The sequence below is a fragment of the Equus caballus genome, chromosome 14 (assembly GCF_041296265.1).
Source record: "Equus caballus isolate H_3958 breed thoroughbred chromosome 14, TB-T2T, whole genome shotgun sequence".
Classification (NCBI taxonomy): Eukaryota; Metazoa; Chordata; class Mammalia; order Perissodactyla; family Equidae; genus Equus; species Equus caballus.
This window is the reverse complement of record NC_091697.1, coordinates 36,011,884-36,027,861: the sequence shown is the minus strand read 5'-3', so window position 1 is coordinate 36,027,861 and position 15,978 is coordinate 36,011,884. Positions and strand designations below refer to the sequence as shown.

The following is a 15,978-nucleotide window of genomic DNA, read 5'->3' as shown; positions in this document are numbered from 1 at the left end:
TCAATCTTAACAAATGCCATACCCTTAAGGACAACAATTGGTCTTAACCATCTCATTCCCTGCGCCATGTGGTGCACAGTGCTCCACCATCTCGACGGCTGAGAAACAATGGCACTATTAACTAAACTCAAAACTTGTATCTGCCTCTATCTACTTTCCAGGACGATGGAGGTTCATTCTTGCTTTTCAAAGTGACAAAGAGCCAGGGAACAAAGACGTATACCTACGCACCAGATTCTGAGGGCTTGAGATCCAAACTCAGAGTGGAAAAATGACAACTGCGGATCTAGCATAAGCTCACAGCAGTGAAGTAGAAAAAGCAAAGCAGAAAAAAAGACTCTAATGACTTAAAAGATTTTCTTTAAAAAAACAAAACCTTAAAAAAACAAGTCTTAGAATTCCTTTGAGTTAAATAGTAAAGTACTATGATATTTCACCAATTATTTGACTTTATCTCAATAATGAAGCAAAACATTACAAACACCAGGATCCAGTGAAAGTGTATAGGTAAGGAACAGGGCCTGAACTCAGGGTCTGCGTGTAAGCAGCATCACAGGGCGAGTCACTCATGGGGCGGTCTCCTCAGCTATAAAATGGTACTGACAGTAAAGGCACCTATCCTCAGGGCTGCTGTAAACATTAAGTAGGAGGAAAAGTGTTTAGTAGTGTGGCTGGAACATACTAAATACTCAATGAATGATAGTTACTTTTTGTAACATTTTTCTTTTATTGACTCAATAACTTAACTTGAAACTGAAAAAATATTTTTACAATTTGCTATATATATCTTTCCACAACTCATTTGCTGCACTTTGGTCCATACTGCAGCCAAATACACCACCATTATTATTCAGCACCTCCCTGCATTGCCAGACATAGGCATCCACTGAATGAAAATCCTAGCTTAATTAAATATCAATATATTTAATTAGCAATATTAATATAATACGACTGATAAAAGTTAATCTGCAAAACTTTCTACCCCAGATCAAAGTTTTCTCTTCCTAAGGTTATATATAGTATTATATGCTCTTATTATTTACCTTGTCAGGAAAAGGAAAAGAAGCCTCTCCCGTGATGCAGGCTGATCTCGAGTACTGAAATAGGAGTAAATCTGGAGAGCAAACAAGACGAGCCAGAAAACCATGAAAAGTACAGGGACGACCAGTTGATTCCACAGGGACATTCCCAAGGCTAGAAGGCCATATACCTCCACTACCTGAATAATAAAATAAGATAATAACATCTTGTATCATTTCAACACACACTTTTAAGCACAAAAGAATTTAATCCAAAGTACTAAAAGAGAAAAATTAAACAGATTTTCTTTTATTGCAAGTGTTTCAGCTAAATTCCTTTAAAGTTAGCTCTATACAGTTAGTAAATAGCATGTTTTTTTAAAATCTACTGATTGTGAATTATTATTAATACTTGACATATACCCATTACATGGCAACAGAATACTGCCCTAATATAGTTCACAGATAAGGTCAAAAGAAAGTCACATTCAGAGTAAAACTAGTCAAAGGCAGCTTGAAGAGACTTGGTAAACTTACTCATATCTAATCAAAATGATCAGGACTAGCACGAATGATGCAACACTGCTTGAGGGACGAGGAAAAGGGGAAACAGAAAAGAAAGAATTTTGCAGGGTTTATTCAAGAATGTCACAGATGAGAATTAGTTTGCTGGAAGACAGTATAATCACTGGAGAAGTTCACTGTGGAGCAAAGATGGTTACCAAGTCTTGTCCCCCAGGCAAATCAATTCCCCTTGCTCCTACTGTGTGTTTAACAAGCAACATTTCTCAACTGATTTGGCTTGCCAAGTGCATTAACACCAGCAAAAAAGGTAACACCTAAAAAAAGCTTATTAATCAACTGTAAGTCAGTAAAATTAGCTTTCTAGTTTATAGAACAATCTCTTACGAGATTGATCAGGAGAATCAATTCTCATCTGATTCAGCCTGAAAGTATAAACATAACTAAGTTTCTGGAGTTACTAAGCCAGGGACCAGACCCTGGTAACACAACAGAGCTCTGCCAAGCAGGCTACAAATTCTAACTTGAGCAGCCAACTGGTTTTGCTGAAACTCTCAATGTGATACCAGCAAGTTTCAATAAACTATAAAAATCTTAAATTAAAATACATTGACTTGCAAGTTGTACTGGTTTCTAATTAATATCTATCTCTAGGTAGATAAAAATCTTTAAGTATTAAGTTAAAATATCCTGACATGCAGGTTATTCTAAATTTAAATGTTTTCATCTGTAAATCAATGCTTTTGCTAAAATCTAGTGAAGATTAACCTCTATTTTTCCCTGATTAGAAAATATTGAAAGAAAAAGGAAACTGCCCAACTAGTTGCAAAATTATTATTAGCAGCAAAGCTGATCACTGAGAGGGAGAGAGTACTCTTGATCCTTTCCATTCAAGACGATGATCACTAAAAGCATGAGTTTCTACTTCTTGCCTATCCAGTTCTTTCCAGGTCATGAATTTCATAACCTACAACTTATTTTCAACTACAATACCTAGTAATGCATGAATCTATGGCAACCAAGAGGGTAAACAAGACATGGAAAAATGGAGGCTCTGTCCTCATGGTGACTAAATAAACAGTATCCAATTAATATTTACTGAATATCTACTGTTTCTTACAAATGGGGACAGCTCCAGAAGACTGATTCAAAGAAATACACATCTTAAATTTGTCATTCTGACTCTGAAGACAACTGCAACCCTTCCTCATGAAGAAGCTCTTCATTTACAGTGTGAAAATAACTTCCTCTTCTTTGGAAGACCTACTTTCAGGAAAATCGCCCAAGTTAATTGTTATGTAAGATGAAGAAAGGAGGTAGAAACAGGCTAAGGCCAAGAGCTTAGGGAAATTTTTCTGGGAAATCTACCCCTGGGGCCACAACAGCAGCAAATAACACTTCACTTGGTACCACCAGCTTGGCCAATCTGAGCGCTTCCTGTACCTTAAGGTCACGGACACAGTCAAGATGTAAGGAGAATGCCCATTTTAACATTCTCTTTTTACACCAATGCCAGTTTTAAGATCTAATCTTATATACTGAAACTTATCAATTACATCAAGTAGAAATATTTACCACCTGAATATCTACTATTTGCGCCTGGGAATAATCTGTTTTAGAGCAAAGGCTGAAAAAAGTAGGAAGACAGAAGTATGTTATGTCGTCAAAATCAGCTCAAGTACTATACCTAAACAAAATTCATCATATTATAGCCCAGACTATTTAACTCGTCAATTTAAATAAATTAGGCAAACACAGGGAAAAAACTAGTCACAGCAGGACTATAATCAGGAGAACAATCAGGACTAGATCTCTAGGTATTCAATTCTGTATTATTTTTGTCTTCGTTATAAGAGTTAACACATACTGAGCATCGTCTGCCTGGCAGTGAACTCATTTAAGTCTCACAGCAACCCTCTGAGCTAAGTACCACTGTCAGTAGCTCCATGTTACAGATGAGCGAACTTAAGTGACTATCCCCAGGTTACGTGGCTGGTGAACAGCAGCGCCAGAGCAAAAACCCAGACAGTCTGCTTCCAGAGAAGCACTTCACTTCACTGCCTCTCAACAGAACTTCATAATAGTAAATCTCAGATGCTCCTAACTGGGGTGAAAATAGTTGCTATTTTGAAACTGTCAAACAGAATGTTACGATGACCATGACTGTGAAATGAAAGTGAACTACATCTCTAATAGCCTTAAATTTACATAGAATCTTATCTGCCTGTGTGTGACTGTCAGTCTTACCTGAACCAATTCTCTATATGCAGACTTCGCAAGATTATAAGGTACTAAGAGATTAGACCCAAGAAAATAGAGAACTTCCAATCCAGTAAAAATCATGGCAAATTTGTTGATGATAACAATTGTCTCCAGAGGAACAAGGCAGAGTCGTGCTAGCAGAGGAAGCATGTGAGCTGAAAAGAGCCAAATCTGCTTCGTTTTCATGACACAGGAGCATAAAGTACATACCACCAACTGACCTAAAATGGGGAAGAGAATGCATTTAATTTTGAGATTTGGTATCCACAAAACAAAAACAAAAAACGAGGATGATGACACAGCTTTTGAAGAAGTCTTACTAAGATCTCTTAGATAATACTTTAAATCAAGTTTTAACTTCATCTGACCATAATTACACATTCACTTGTTCTGTGAATTTTGAACACCAATTCCCTAGGACTGATTTGAAAAAAGCAGCACAAATATCCAAATGGTCTTCATCATATTCCAGATGGCATGCATAATATGGAGAAAGTTTATTAAAACGTCTAATTCAATATTACAGTAATTCAGTAACTATTGTTTATATAAAGCTCCTTTTACAAAGGTCCTAAATATTTAACTGTTCTGGTCTATAGGTGAAAACATAAAATCCAAGAGACACAGCTGCCCGTCCGAGATCATGCTGCGACAAGACTTATTGCGAGGTTTTCGATCTTTAATTGCTCTTATAGTACCATGAAAGCATTCCCAAATGACTCAATGAGTTATAACTGAAAAGTTTAAGAAATTCTTCTCACAGAGGATTATGCATCATCATTATGAAAAGTTAGAAAGTATACATAAGCAAAAAGGAAAAAAACCCAAACTCTTATAATCCTATCACCAAAAAGTAGGTGGGTCCATTAAAAGAAGTACTACATGTAAAGCCTTAGCATTGTATCTGAGACCTAATAAGCGCTCAATAAAAGTTAGCTATTCATAGTATTTGCTGCCTTTTCAGATTTATTCTATGCATGTGAACATACACAAATGTTTCATATAAAGGTGATTATAGTATACATGATTTTATAATTTTTATAAAATTATACATACCATTTTATAATCAGCTTTTTTCATTTAATACATATTATGCATATCTCTCCACAGCAATAAATACATATACATAGTTTTTTTTTGTGGTATATTACACAATGTATATGACGTACTATTAGCATTTGGCTTTTTTCAAATATTTTATAAAATGCTTCGTTATGAATAAGCTTGTACATTTATGACATCCTTGTATAAACTACTCATAGCAAATTTCCTAATATTTTCTTAGACTAAATTCCTAAAAGTAGGATTACTGAGTGAGAAGAAACATTGTTTAAGGCTTTTGACACACACTGTCAAATTGCCCTACAGAAACAAAACACTCAGGTACAAGGTGCCCATTTCCCCACTGACTTGCCAACAGTGAAAATAATTTAAGAAAGGGAAGACCAAGAAATTATTTCCTAAATTTTTTTAAATTTGTACTTTGCTGATTATCAGTAGCACTGACATTACCAGTAAGTATATAAAAACATTTGGAATTATTTGGTGAAATGCTTGTTCAAATTCTTTGTCCATTCTTCTATTAGGATACGTAGCCTTCTATGGCTTGATCAAGATATTAATTTCCTTTGTCATATGAGTGTATTTTCCCAATGTGTCATTTGAATATTTTAATAACTTTTTTCTCTTACAGTATAGAAATTTTTATTGTAAATAGTCAAACCTATCAATCTTTTCCTCAATAGTTTTCACCTTTGATGCCATGGTTAATTACATGGCTCCCCCTACTCAAGATTATACAAGTAATCAATATCTTCTTTTAGTAATCTTTAATTTAAAAGTCAATACGTTTGGGGGCAGGCCCCATGGCCAAGTGGTTAAGTTGATGCACTTCGCTTCAGCAGCCTGGGGTTCACTGGTTCAGATCCTAGATGTGGACCTACAAACTGCTCATCAAGCCATGCTGTGGCAGCATCCCACATCCAGGAATTAGAACGACTTGCAACTAGGATATACATCTATGCACTGGGGCTTTGGGGAAGGAAAAAAAAGAGGAAGACTGGCAAGAGACATCCGCTCAGGGCCAATCTTCCTAAAAAAAAAAAAAAAGAAAAATGCAGGGAGAGTTAATTAATACATTTGGAATTTATTTTAGAGTAAGATAAAAAGTAAATATCAAAGTTTGTTTTTCCAGGTGTTCAGTCAGTTGTCTTAAAACTAGCTATTGTAATTATCCAGTTCTTTTCTCATTCATTTGAAATGCCACTTTAATGTACTGCAAATATATGTGTGTCTGTGTTGGAACTTGTTATTTTTTTTTTCAATGATCTTCTCTGAGGACAGTACCACATTGTTTTATTTCACTGACTGGACAAGTCTCCTCTCATTGCTCCTTTCAGAATTTCTTGGAAATTCTTGAACATGTTATTTCAGATTAAGAATCACTTAGTCAAATTTTCTTCCTTCTTGCTAATAAAAAGCAACACAATACTTTGGGATTTTTGTTTGTGTTCTATCCATGTTATTATTAGAAGATACACAAATGGCAACCATTTTTACAGAAAGCTGAACATTTATTAACCATTTACTATGTTATAAGACGTGGTATTTTCTTCCACAAAGTATTAATTGTAGCCTTTAAAGAACTGATGATAATGAAATAATGGGAAAAACATTCATAAAGGCCCAAAAAAGAGGAAAATCTGAATAATAAAACAAGAGGAAAGGCTGCCAAAGTAAGATATGTTGATAACTCTCTGGAGGATAGAAAACAAAGAAATATGAGGCAGCTAACTGTGGTTTTAGCCAGGCCATGACTCGTCCCCTCACCCTGGGAGGAAGAGTGAAGTTTGCTCTCTGGAGAAGCTGAAACAGGCTCCTGGTCACCACACGCACAGCCCAAGGAAGAGGTGAGGTGCCCAAATGAAAAGAGGAAACTAAAATAAAAGTCCGTACCCTGAAAGATGAGATCTCTCTAGAGTCCCAAACACTGTTGCCACGTTTACTGCCACTCACTTCTGGTCACTGACACTGGCCTCCCTTACAAGGGATAGAAAGATTGCTCTTTGGGGAAAACTGACCAAATTCAAGTAAAAAAACCTACAAATACTCACACTTAGGGGCCCCCTCAAAAACAGCCAGTCCCATTTGGACACCAACTATGAAACACATCAGCTGGTAAGCCCTAAAGAGATTACAACCAACAACTTACTAACTCACGTTAATACAAATGATCAGTCAAGGACTCCACATATTTAAGTACAACTTTTGACTTAATCAGCCTCAGATGGGACCTAGGCATCAGTATTTATAATTCTGTATTTAATATAACCAGATGATTCTAATCCAGGCTTGAGAAACACTGCTGTCCCATGAAAAACAAAGACCAAAACAAACAGAAAAAAGATCTGAGGAAATGGAGAAAATGCAAAGAACAAAAGAGAGCTTCAAAGAAAGAAAGAATATATCTAAGAAATAAAAAGACTGTCATGATACAAAAACACTATCAATGAAAACAAGCTCCTGGATATTAAAAATATATAACAAAAAAAATACAGTAAAAAGGGTTGGAAGATAAAGCTGGGAAATCTCAGAAAGTAAAAGACAAAAAAAAAAAAAAAGAGAGAGAGGGAGAGAAAAGGAAAACAGAACATAAGAAAGTTAGGGGCGCAATGTAGGAGGAAACTTCTTTAATTAACAGGATTTCCAGAAAGGGGCCAAACAGAAAACAGCAGGGAAGAAATTATCATGAGTTGAAAGAAGAGATCTCTGGGGAATGACAGCTGAGAGCAGAGATAAGTTGTCCAGGAAAGAGCCGATTTTCACCATAAAATTGTGGTATTTGACTTTTAAAAATAAATGTATTTCTTTAATTAAAAATTTAGCTAAAACCCTGAAAGAAATAAACTGCTTGGAGGAAACGCTTTAGTACTAGAAACAATTAGGAATTTTCGTTCTGGTATATCTTACTTTCACTGTACTCCTGACTATGATATTTAAATGTCCTTGTTCAGCATAATGTAAACTTCCTCTAAGCTGTGAAACTTCCCGTAAGTCTATGCCAGAACATTCAGTGCTGAGCTCAAGGGTTACAGGCTTCATTAATCTTCTTTCATAGAATATGACTCATATGCTATGACTCTCTTTAAGAGGAGACTACTTCTATTTAGTTGAAAGAAGGAAGGAATCATATTGTTAGTGAAAATCTCTCCTGAAACTCCAAAAGAATGGGAAGTTGTTTAATTCTATGTGCCCATTCCAACTGGTAATTCTGAATAAATCAAAATCAAGATGAACTCTTCAGATTTCAAGATTCCACTATTAGAACTATCTCCAAGAAGTCCTCAACCCTAAAAAATGATGGCATGCTCAAATTTCTTAGTTTTTCACTAAAAGTTCATTAGCGAAATGGAAGAAAAGTAGAAAGTTACATTAAAACCAAAGTTGGAAAAAAATATGTGACTTAATAGTTTAAGGATTTTGTGTTATTTCCAATTAAATGAATCTTAGTTGAATAAACAGACTATCCCAGCCATTGATAGGAAAAACTTAAGGAAATATGTTTCAGATTTATACTAGATTGCATTCGTCGCAGAATAAAAGAGAATATTTTACAAGCTTTCTAACCTAGCAAACATTTTCAGACATGAATGTTACCATTATTGAATACCCCAACTCACAGGATATAGTCATAAAGCACCATTATTTTTGTCTCCTGCTGTCTTTTAAAATCCACTCTGTGAAAATTAAGCGTTCTCCTGCCCCTAAAGCAAGTCCCATAATTCTTCTAATCTAGCTAAGGTTACAGTCTCAATCTAATAATAACCAAACTTTGAAACTGATTTATAGTTGAGGCTTTTCCCTTACTCCAGCTCAAGCCTTCTATGGGACGACAGGCAGAAAATCTGCAGTTGCGAGAGGGAAAAGAGAGGTTACACCAGGCTTCTTCCTCTTTCTCTGCGCCATCTCTCTCTCCTCCTGATTTATCCAGGATTGAAAAAGGTAGGGCAGGAGAGAGAGGGAAGTAGGAAATTCTTATTCAACTGTACCCTTACAATGATACGGTGTTGGTACTCCCCGGAGTTGGGGTATATAAAACTAATCTCCTTTCTCCTGGGCATTTTTATGGATTCTTCTGAGATTGTTCCCATCACTGTGGATCTCTCACCTTTAGTACCCTTATTGCTTGTTACATACCCTCCTCTGGCTGTTTTTGGTTCTTTCCTCAGCTCCTGGGAATCTGGAAGTTCAATCCCTGTTGGAGTCTTCTCATCCTTGTAAGGGCCCTCTTGGAAGGATCTAAGAAAATCCCAGACTCTTGGGGCCCCATCTAGTCCATAGGAAACTAATATTCTTTGTCTACACAGATTAGAAGATACAGGAGAGATCCACAAGACATCTTCACTCCGTAGTCAGAAAACTCAACAGCCAGACAACCCACTGTTGGCCTTTATATCAGATTAGAATTATAATACGAGCCACATAAGTAATTTAAAATTTTAAAAAGAAAAAAAAATCAGGAGAAATTAACAATGTATCTTATTTAACCCAATACATCCCAAATATTATCATATGGACATTCAATCTCTATTAAAAAATTAACATGACATTTTGCATCCCTTTTTGTACTAAGTCTTAGAAATTGGGTGTGTGTTTCACACTTACAGCATATCTTAATCTGGATCAGCCACATTTCAAATACTCGACAGCCACATGTGGCTAGTTTTGGATGGTGCTGCTTTATTTAGATTTTGTAGGCCTGGGTCAGACACCAGTCCACAGTATCCCCCACTAAGCCACAGAAGACATGTGATTCTCCAAATGGTCCACCGCTGAATTCTCTAGATGTGAAGGGCTGGGAAGGTATTAGAGAGACAACAGCTCTCTCTAAAGAAATCCTCCTACAATCTCCAACATTCAACCTTTTAACACCCTCTACGTGAGTGAGTTTAAGAGGCACAAACAGGTTTCCTCTCACTTCCTGTTTTGCAACTCTGGCGTGGTAGGGTCTGGTACGTCACTCTGGACTATACATATATGGTTTGGGGATCTTAACCAACACTTCCATTTTTAACACTCTGCAACCTGGTCCTGGATCCGTGGTTTCCGCCATCCATGGGTTAAACCAACCATGGATCAAAAGGCCTACGATGGTTGTGTCTTTACATGTACAGACTTTTTTTCTTATCATTATTCCCTAAACAATATAGTATAATAACTATTTACACAGCATTTACATTGTATTAGGTATTGTAAGTAATCTAGACATGATTTAAAGTATACAGGAGGATGGGCATAGGTTATACACAAATACTATACGCCATTTTACATACGGGACTTGAGTATCACAGGATTTTGGTATCCGCAGGAGTCCTGGAACCAATCTCCCGTGTCGACACCAAGGGACAACTGTTAATAATCAGCTTTTATTTAAAAATTAATCTTCCAAAATCCTTAAAATACTCTCAAAAAAACACAAGTAACTATAGGCTATGCAGGATTATAAATGTAAATTAAGAAACACTTATGTGTGTGGGGGGTGGAAAGGCTGAGAAAATATAACATTTAACAATGGCTGTATTTTGAAAGAGTCACCAGGAAGAACTCTGAGTTGTCCAATTTTTTTTTTTTGTAGTAAGTATGCACCAATTTTATAAGATAGTAAGACTGGTTGGTTCCTACCTACACTTTTAATTCTTTTATAGTACTTACCTATTAAGGCTGTGGTAAAACGATTCATGGAGAGAGGTTCTAAGTACATTGGTCCTTCATAGGCGGACTCCAGTTCACTCCTGACGTAGTCTCTAAATAAATAAAATAAGAATATATTAGATACATTTCAAGCACATATAGGAGAGAGAAGCAGCTACAAGTATTCTTATAAGAAGAATATTATGTTAATAACACCTCTCTCCACATCTATACTAAGGAAAAATTTAGGTATAAAGAATTATATAGGGATGGCCTTCATCTCCTTCTTCCAGGCACTGGAAACAGAATTTACTTAAACAATTTTACTATGCAGAGAAGACAGCCAAGGCTCCATTCTGTGGGATTTTCTTTCTTCCTATGGCCTACAAACAGTAAAAAGCCAGCTGAGATGCCATCTCTGAACCTCACTACTTAACTGATAATACCCAGTAATAATACATTAAATTTCCCCTTTGTCTCTCTTCCACCATCCCTCCTGTCTTATTTTCCCCAAAGTTTTGTCCCCAGTTATACTTACTTACAGTTAAATCACAAACTAGTTAGAAAACTGGCTCATAGCAGCACAATCCTTAAAAACTGTCACTTCCAACTCTATAGCAAATCTATAATTAGAATTATAACATTTAACTAGGCTACAAATTTATTTTGAAACAAATTTTAAATCAAATGTTCCTTTTTAAATTTAATTCATTTAACACGTGATTACTGAGAAATAACAAGATTTAAGTAGGAGCCAAAGAGCCTTTACACTCTGAGAAAACAGAACTTCTAGGGCGTAACCAGGATGCACAGAAAGGAACAATTTATTACTAGTAAGTTAAGTGGTAACACTAGAAGATAGTTGTCTTAAGTTCTTTTGACATCAAAGTAGGCAAATTTGTGTAAAAAACTTCTCCCTCTTTTCTTCAACTGCTGAATGCTTTAGTCATATTTTAAAAACAGTCTGAACATTTCAAGTATTTCTGAACAAACGCACATGGCTATATTTACTTTTTCTATGAAATTACTTCCTATTAGGCAATCAAGTTGAATTCCTTTAGCACAGCACAGCCAAACAAGAAACGACCCTTACATAACCAGCAAGGAGAATATTGCCAAAAAACAAAATTAAAAACTAAAATAAAATTGTTTTGAGAATGGGAGCAGTCTGAGGAATAATTATAAAAAATCAATGACTGACTAAGCTTCATGGGTGATTTAGCAATTCTCCTCTATCACTCTATGATGACTATTTCTGACAAATAATGTATTAATGGTCTCTTTCTATGGAAAGAGAAAGCCAAATTCTCAAGAAGAAGGATTTTAATGCAGTAGTTGTCAACCAGGGGTGATTTCGCCCCAAAAGGGACATTCTGCAATGTCTAACGACATTTTTAGTTGTCACAGTTGGAAGCGGGGGGTACTACTGGCACCTAGGCCAAGATGCTGCCAAAACATTCCGCCTGTGCACAAAACAGCCCCCACAACAAAGAACCACCCAGTCCAGAAGGTCAGTGGTTGACACCCTGTTTTAACGCAGAGAGGTACAAATGCTACACATGCAAATCACACAGTATAAAGATCTGATTACTAGATTACTGTAGGTAACCATCAATGTAATTATTATATTTTACATAGTTTTAGAATAGAAAGCTAAAAGAATTAAGAGAATTATGAAGTTTAAAATAAAATACACATATAAATACCACATACATTTATGAAGTCTTTGAAAAATGCTATCAAAGAAATAAATTTATATTTAAAAGAGATCTAACTCTGAGTCCCAGTACTACCTAGAACTCTAAAGCCAACTTAATTTCTTTTTGGCCACAGCATGCCATAGCATAGCCCTCTCCAACAGATGCAGTTTAAAAAGAGGCCAGGGCAAGCTCATAAAGACAGAAAGCAGACTGGTGCTTGCTGGGAGGCGGGGAAACAGAAACGACCACTTAACGGGTACTGGGTTTTATTTTGGGGTGATGAAAATGTTTTGGAATTAGATAATGGTGATGCTTGCCCAGTACTACAAACGTACTATATGCCATTGAATTGTTCACTTTATAAAGTTAATTTTATGTTATGTGAATTTCACCTCAATAAAAAAGGGGGGTCTACAGGAGTACTATCCCTAAGGGGAAAAGCCAAAAGGTGCCCCAGAGGGCCTCAGTCCCCAGGTGCTCTCTCATAGTGAGGGGCAAAGGGGGGGGGGGCTGCAGAGTTGGATTCCTTGTCATGTTTTCTTTCTCATTTGCTTTTGTCACCATATTACGGACGTTTTATAATATACCTCAGCAAACTCAACACTATCCTAAAATTTCTTATTGCTGAGACACCCGTTAATTGTTTTGCATTATTTCCCAGCCTACTTTAGCTTCCTCTCTTCTTTAAAGCTTCTTTTTCTTTCTTTAGTCTCTTACTTTAAATTCTAATTTCACATAACAAAACTCCTAAGGAAGATTAACATTCTCTATACTTTTTTTTAACTCAAAAAGAGTTTATTGTGTATATAATGTTACCAGCATACTGCTAGGCTCTGGGAATACTGCAGCAGATAAGAAAGACACAGTCCATCAGCATGAAGTGACAAACCAGGAGTGGAGACATAACTGAACAAATATTCATTAGAGAGAAGCATACAACTTACAAAAAATAAATAACACCACCACCACCCAGAAGCTTACCGATTTACCAAGTGATTAAAGACTTCACTTCTAACAGTCTCTTAAGCAACCTGACTGCCTCACTGAACAATGTAGGAACAGTATGTACCTTCTGGCTACTTAAAGCTTTCAAACAAAGTCAATTCCAAAGAAACCTAATCTACTTTTACACAGTTTGAAGTGGCTGAGCCCTCCAAGTCAGCTTTTGCAATATGTGCAAACAAAAGGCACTGCTCCATTTAAGAGATCCCAGATACCGAGACGTTCCAACACCTGGATTTGAGTACCTCCTACACCCTAAGACTGTGCTAGCAATCGAAGAGTTCATTTACCCAGGGTTTAATCATGTAAATCTTCTCTACCACCCTGTTTCTTTCCTCAGCTTCTTTCTGACTTTCTACCAAATATTTAGTGCCTGGATCTGATAATGTTCAAAAGAAGAAAACATATCAAATACTGAAGTGAGTCAGTTTTATTCCAGTCAGAATTAAAAGCTGAATATATAATGATAAAATTCACTTTAACAATTCCTTTATCTAATAGCAGTGGTTCTCAACTGAGGAAAATTTTGTTCCCCAGGAGACAACATTGGGCAAGTAAGGACACTTCTTGGCTTCACAACTGCCGGCGGGGTGGGGTTGGGGTGGGGGGGGGGGGGGCGCGGAGCGCTGGTGATGCTCTGGAATCTAGGGAGTAGAGGCAGGGTGTTGTCAACATCAGATAACGCACTGGACTGCGCCCACAGCAAAGAATGACCTGGCCCCAAATGCTAATAATCTTGAAATAGAGAAACCCTCAACTACAGCTTTTAATTAAACAAACTTGCATAAAATAAAGAGGTAGTTACCTATATTTTACACATAACTCACTCTTGGGAAAGCTTTACATTTGAAAACATACTTACATACCCAAAGCCAGGATGGAAAATGGTATACTTTCATTTTCGAAACCCATGAACTCTTAATTCAAGTAATATACATAAAAAATTGATATTTTGGTTCATAAATCTAACAAAAAAACAAGCAATTTAAGAATACTAGAGTTTTGGGGCCGGCTTGGTGGCACAGCGGGTTAAGTTCGCCCGCTTCCGCTTCAGCAGCCCAGGGTTTGCCAGTTTGGATCTGGTGTGCAGACCTACGCACCGCTTGTCAAGCCATGCTGTGGCAGGCGTCCCATATATAAAGTAGAGGAAAATGGGCACAGATGTTAGCTCAGGGCCACTCTTCCTCAGCCAAAAGAGGAGGATTGGTGGTGGATGTTAGCTCAGGGCTAATTTTCTTTAAAAAAACAAAACAAACAAAAAAAAAACACTAGAGTTTAAAAATTTTAGAGAAAAACAGATTTCTGGATGTAAACCATGACCACACCTCATAGGAATGATCACGTCAACTACAGTTTTCTTTTTCCCCCATAGTTCTGGACAGTTTCAATTTTAAAGTAGGATTGGAAATGGAAAATACATTCCTTACATTCACTCAACATGAAAAGCAGTTTAGCGGCTGGCCCCGTGGCCGAGTGGTTAAGTTTGCACGCTCCGTTTCAGTGGCCCAGGGTTTCGCTGGTTCAGATCCTGGGCGCGGACATGGCAGCGCTCATCAGGCCATGTTGAGGCGGCATCCCACATGCCACAACTAAAAAGACCCACAACTAAAATATACAACTATGTACTGGGGGGATTTGGGGAGGAAAAGCAATTAAAACAAAAAAGCATAGCTTAGTAATTTTAAGAAACAAAGAACTTGACATTTACTAAATTCTAATGAGTACAAGTAGAATATTAAATGCTCATACTACACCAATTAAGGCCATGCATTTTTCTAAAGTTTAATTCTTTTGAACTACAAGCTGTATCCATTCTATAGACACATTCTAAACAAGTTTCTATTCACTTAAGGATAATCAGCTTCCTTATATATGTATTAAAGGAAAAGAGAGACCCAGCTTTTCAAGAGTTGATGCAATTTTCAGTTTGAGAAAATATTATTTGCAAATGTCTTTTTCTGTAACAGTTTTTGAAGTGCTGAATGAATTATGTAAATTATCCAAGCACTGATTCTCCTTCTCAGGACCACACTACATTCTGCCTTGATATAACTAGACGGGTACAAATGGTGGAAAGCATCTGCAAATCCTATAACTGACAAGAGACTTGTAACTAGAATATATAAAGAATTCTTACAACTCAATGAAAAAAAGATAAATAACCCAATTAAATAACAGGCAAGGGCTCAGAATAAACATTTCTCCAAGGAAGATTTACAAATGGTTAATGAACACAGCTCAACATCATTAGCCATCAGGGAAATGCAAATCAAAACCAATGAAATATAACTTCACACTTACTATGATGGCTATACTAAAAAAGATATAAATAAGTGCTAACAAGGAAATGGAGAAATTGGAACCCTCATACACTGCTGATGGCAATGTAAAATAGTGCAGCCACTTTAGGAAATAGTCTGGCAGTTCCTCAAAAGCTTGAATTTAGATACCACAGGGTCCAGCAATTCACTCCAAGGTATATGTCCAAGAAAATAAAGTATGCCCACACAAAAACCATGAATATTCACAGCATTATTCATAATAGCCAAAAAGTGGAAACAAATTGTCCATCAATGGATGAATGGATAAACAAAATGTGGTACAGTCATATAATAGAATTATGATTTGGACAGAAAGATAAAGTAATGATACATGCGACAACATGGATGAACCCTGAAAACTTGCTAAGTAAAAGAAGCCAGACACAAAGGACGACATGCTGTACAATTTAATGTATATAAAATGTCCTGAATAGGCCAATCCATAGAGACAGAAAAGAGACT

General features: G+C 36.6%; 1 protein-coding gene and 1 long non-coding RNA gene across 4 annotated transcripts in view; one reads left to right on the top strand and one right to left on the bottom strand.

Annotated features, from left to right (window-relative positions):
* LOC111767748 (uncharacterized) overlaps positions 1 to 4,751 on the top strand; it is a 47,419-nt gene extending 42,668 nt beyond the window's left edge. The window contains exon 3 of the long non-coding RNA XR_011425036.1: positions 4,403 to 4,751. This is a non-coding gene — a long non-coding RNA (uncharacterized lncRNA). The remainder of the gene's footprint in view (positions 1 to 4,402) is intronic.
* The window catches only part of RNF145 (ring finger protein 145), a 51,540-nt gene that overhangs the window by 17,770 nt on the left and 17,792 nt on the right, over positions 1 to 15,978 (bottom strand). For all 3 annotated transcript variants that reach the window (XM_023617308.2, XM_023617307.2, XM_070232989.1), the window contains exons 4-6: positions 10,515 to 10,606; positions 3,789 to 4,024; positions 1,044 to 1,219 (exon numbers count right to left, since the gene is read on the bottom strand). In XM_023617308.2, coding sequence (XP_023473076.1) covers positions 1,044 to 1,219; positions 3,789 to 4,024; positions 10,515 to 10,606 — 504 coding nt within the window. The remainder of the gene's footprint in view (positions 1 to 1,043; positions 1,220 to 3,788; positions 4,025 to 10,514; positions 10,607 to 15,978) is intronic.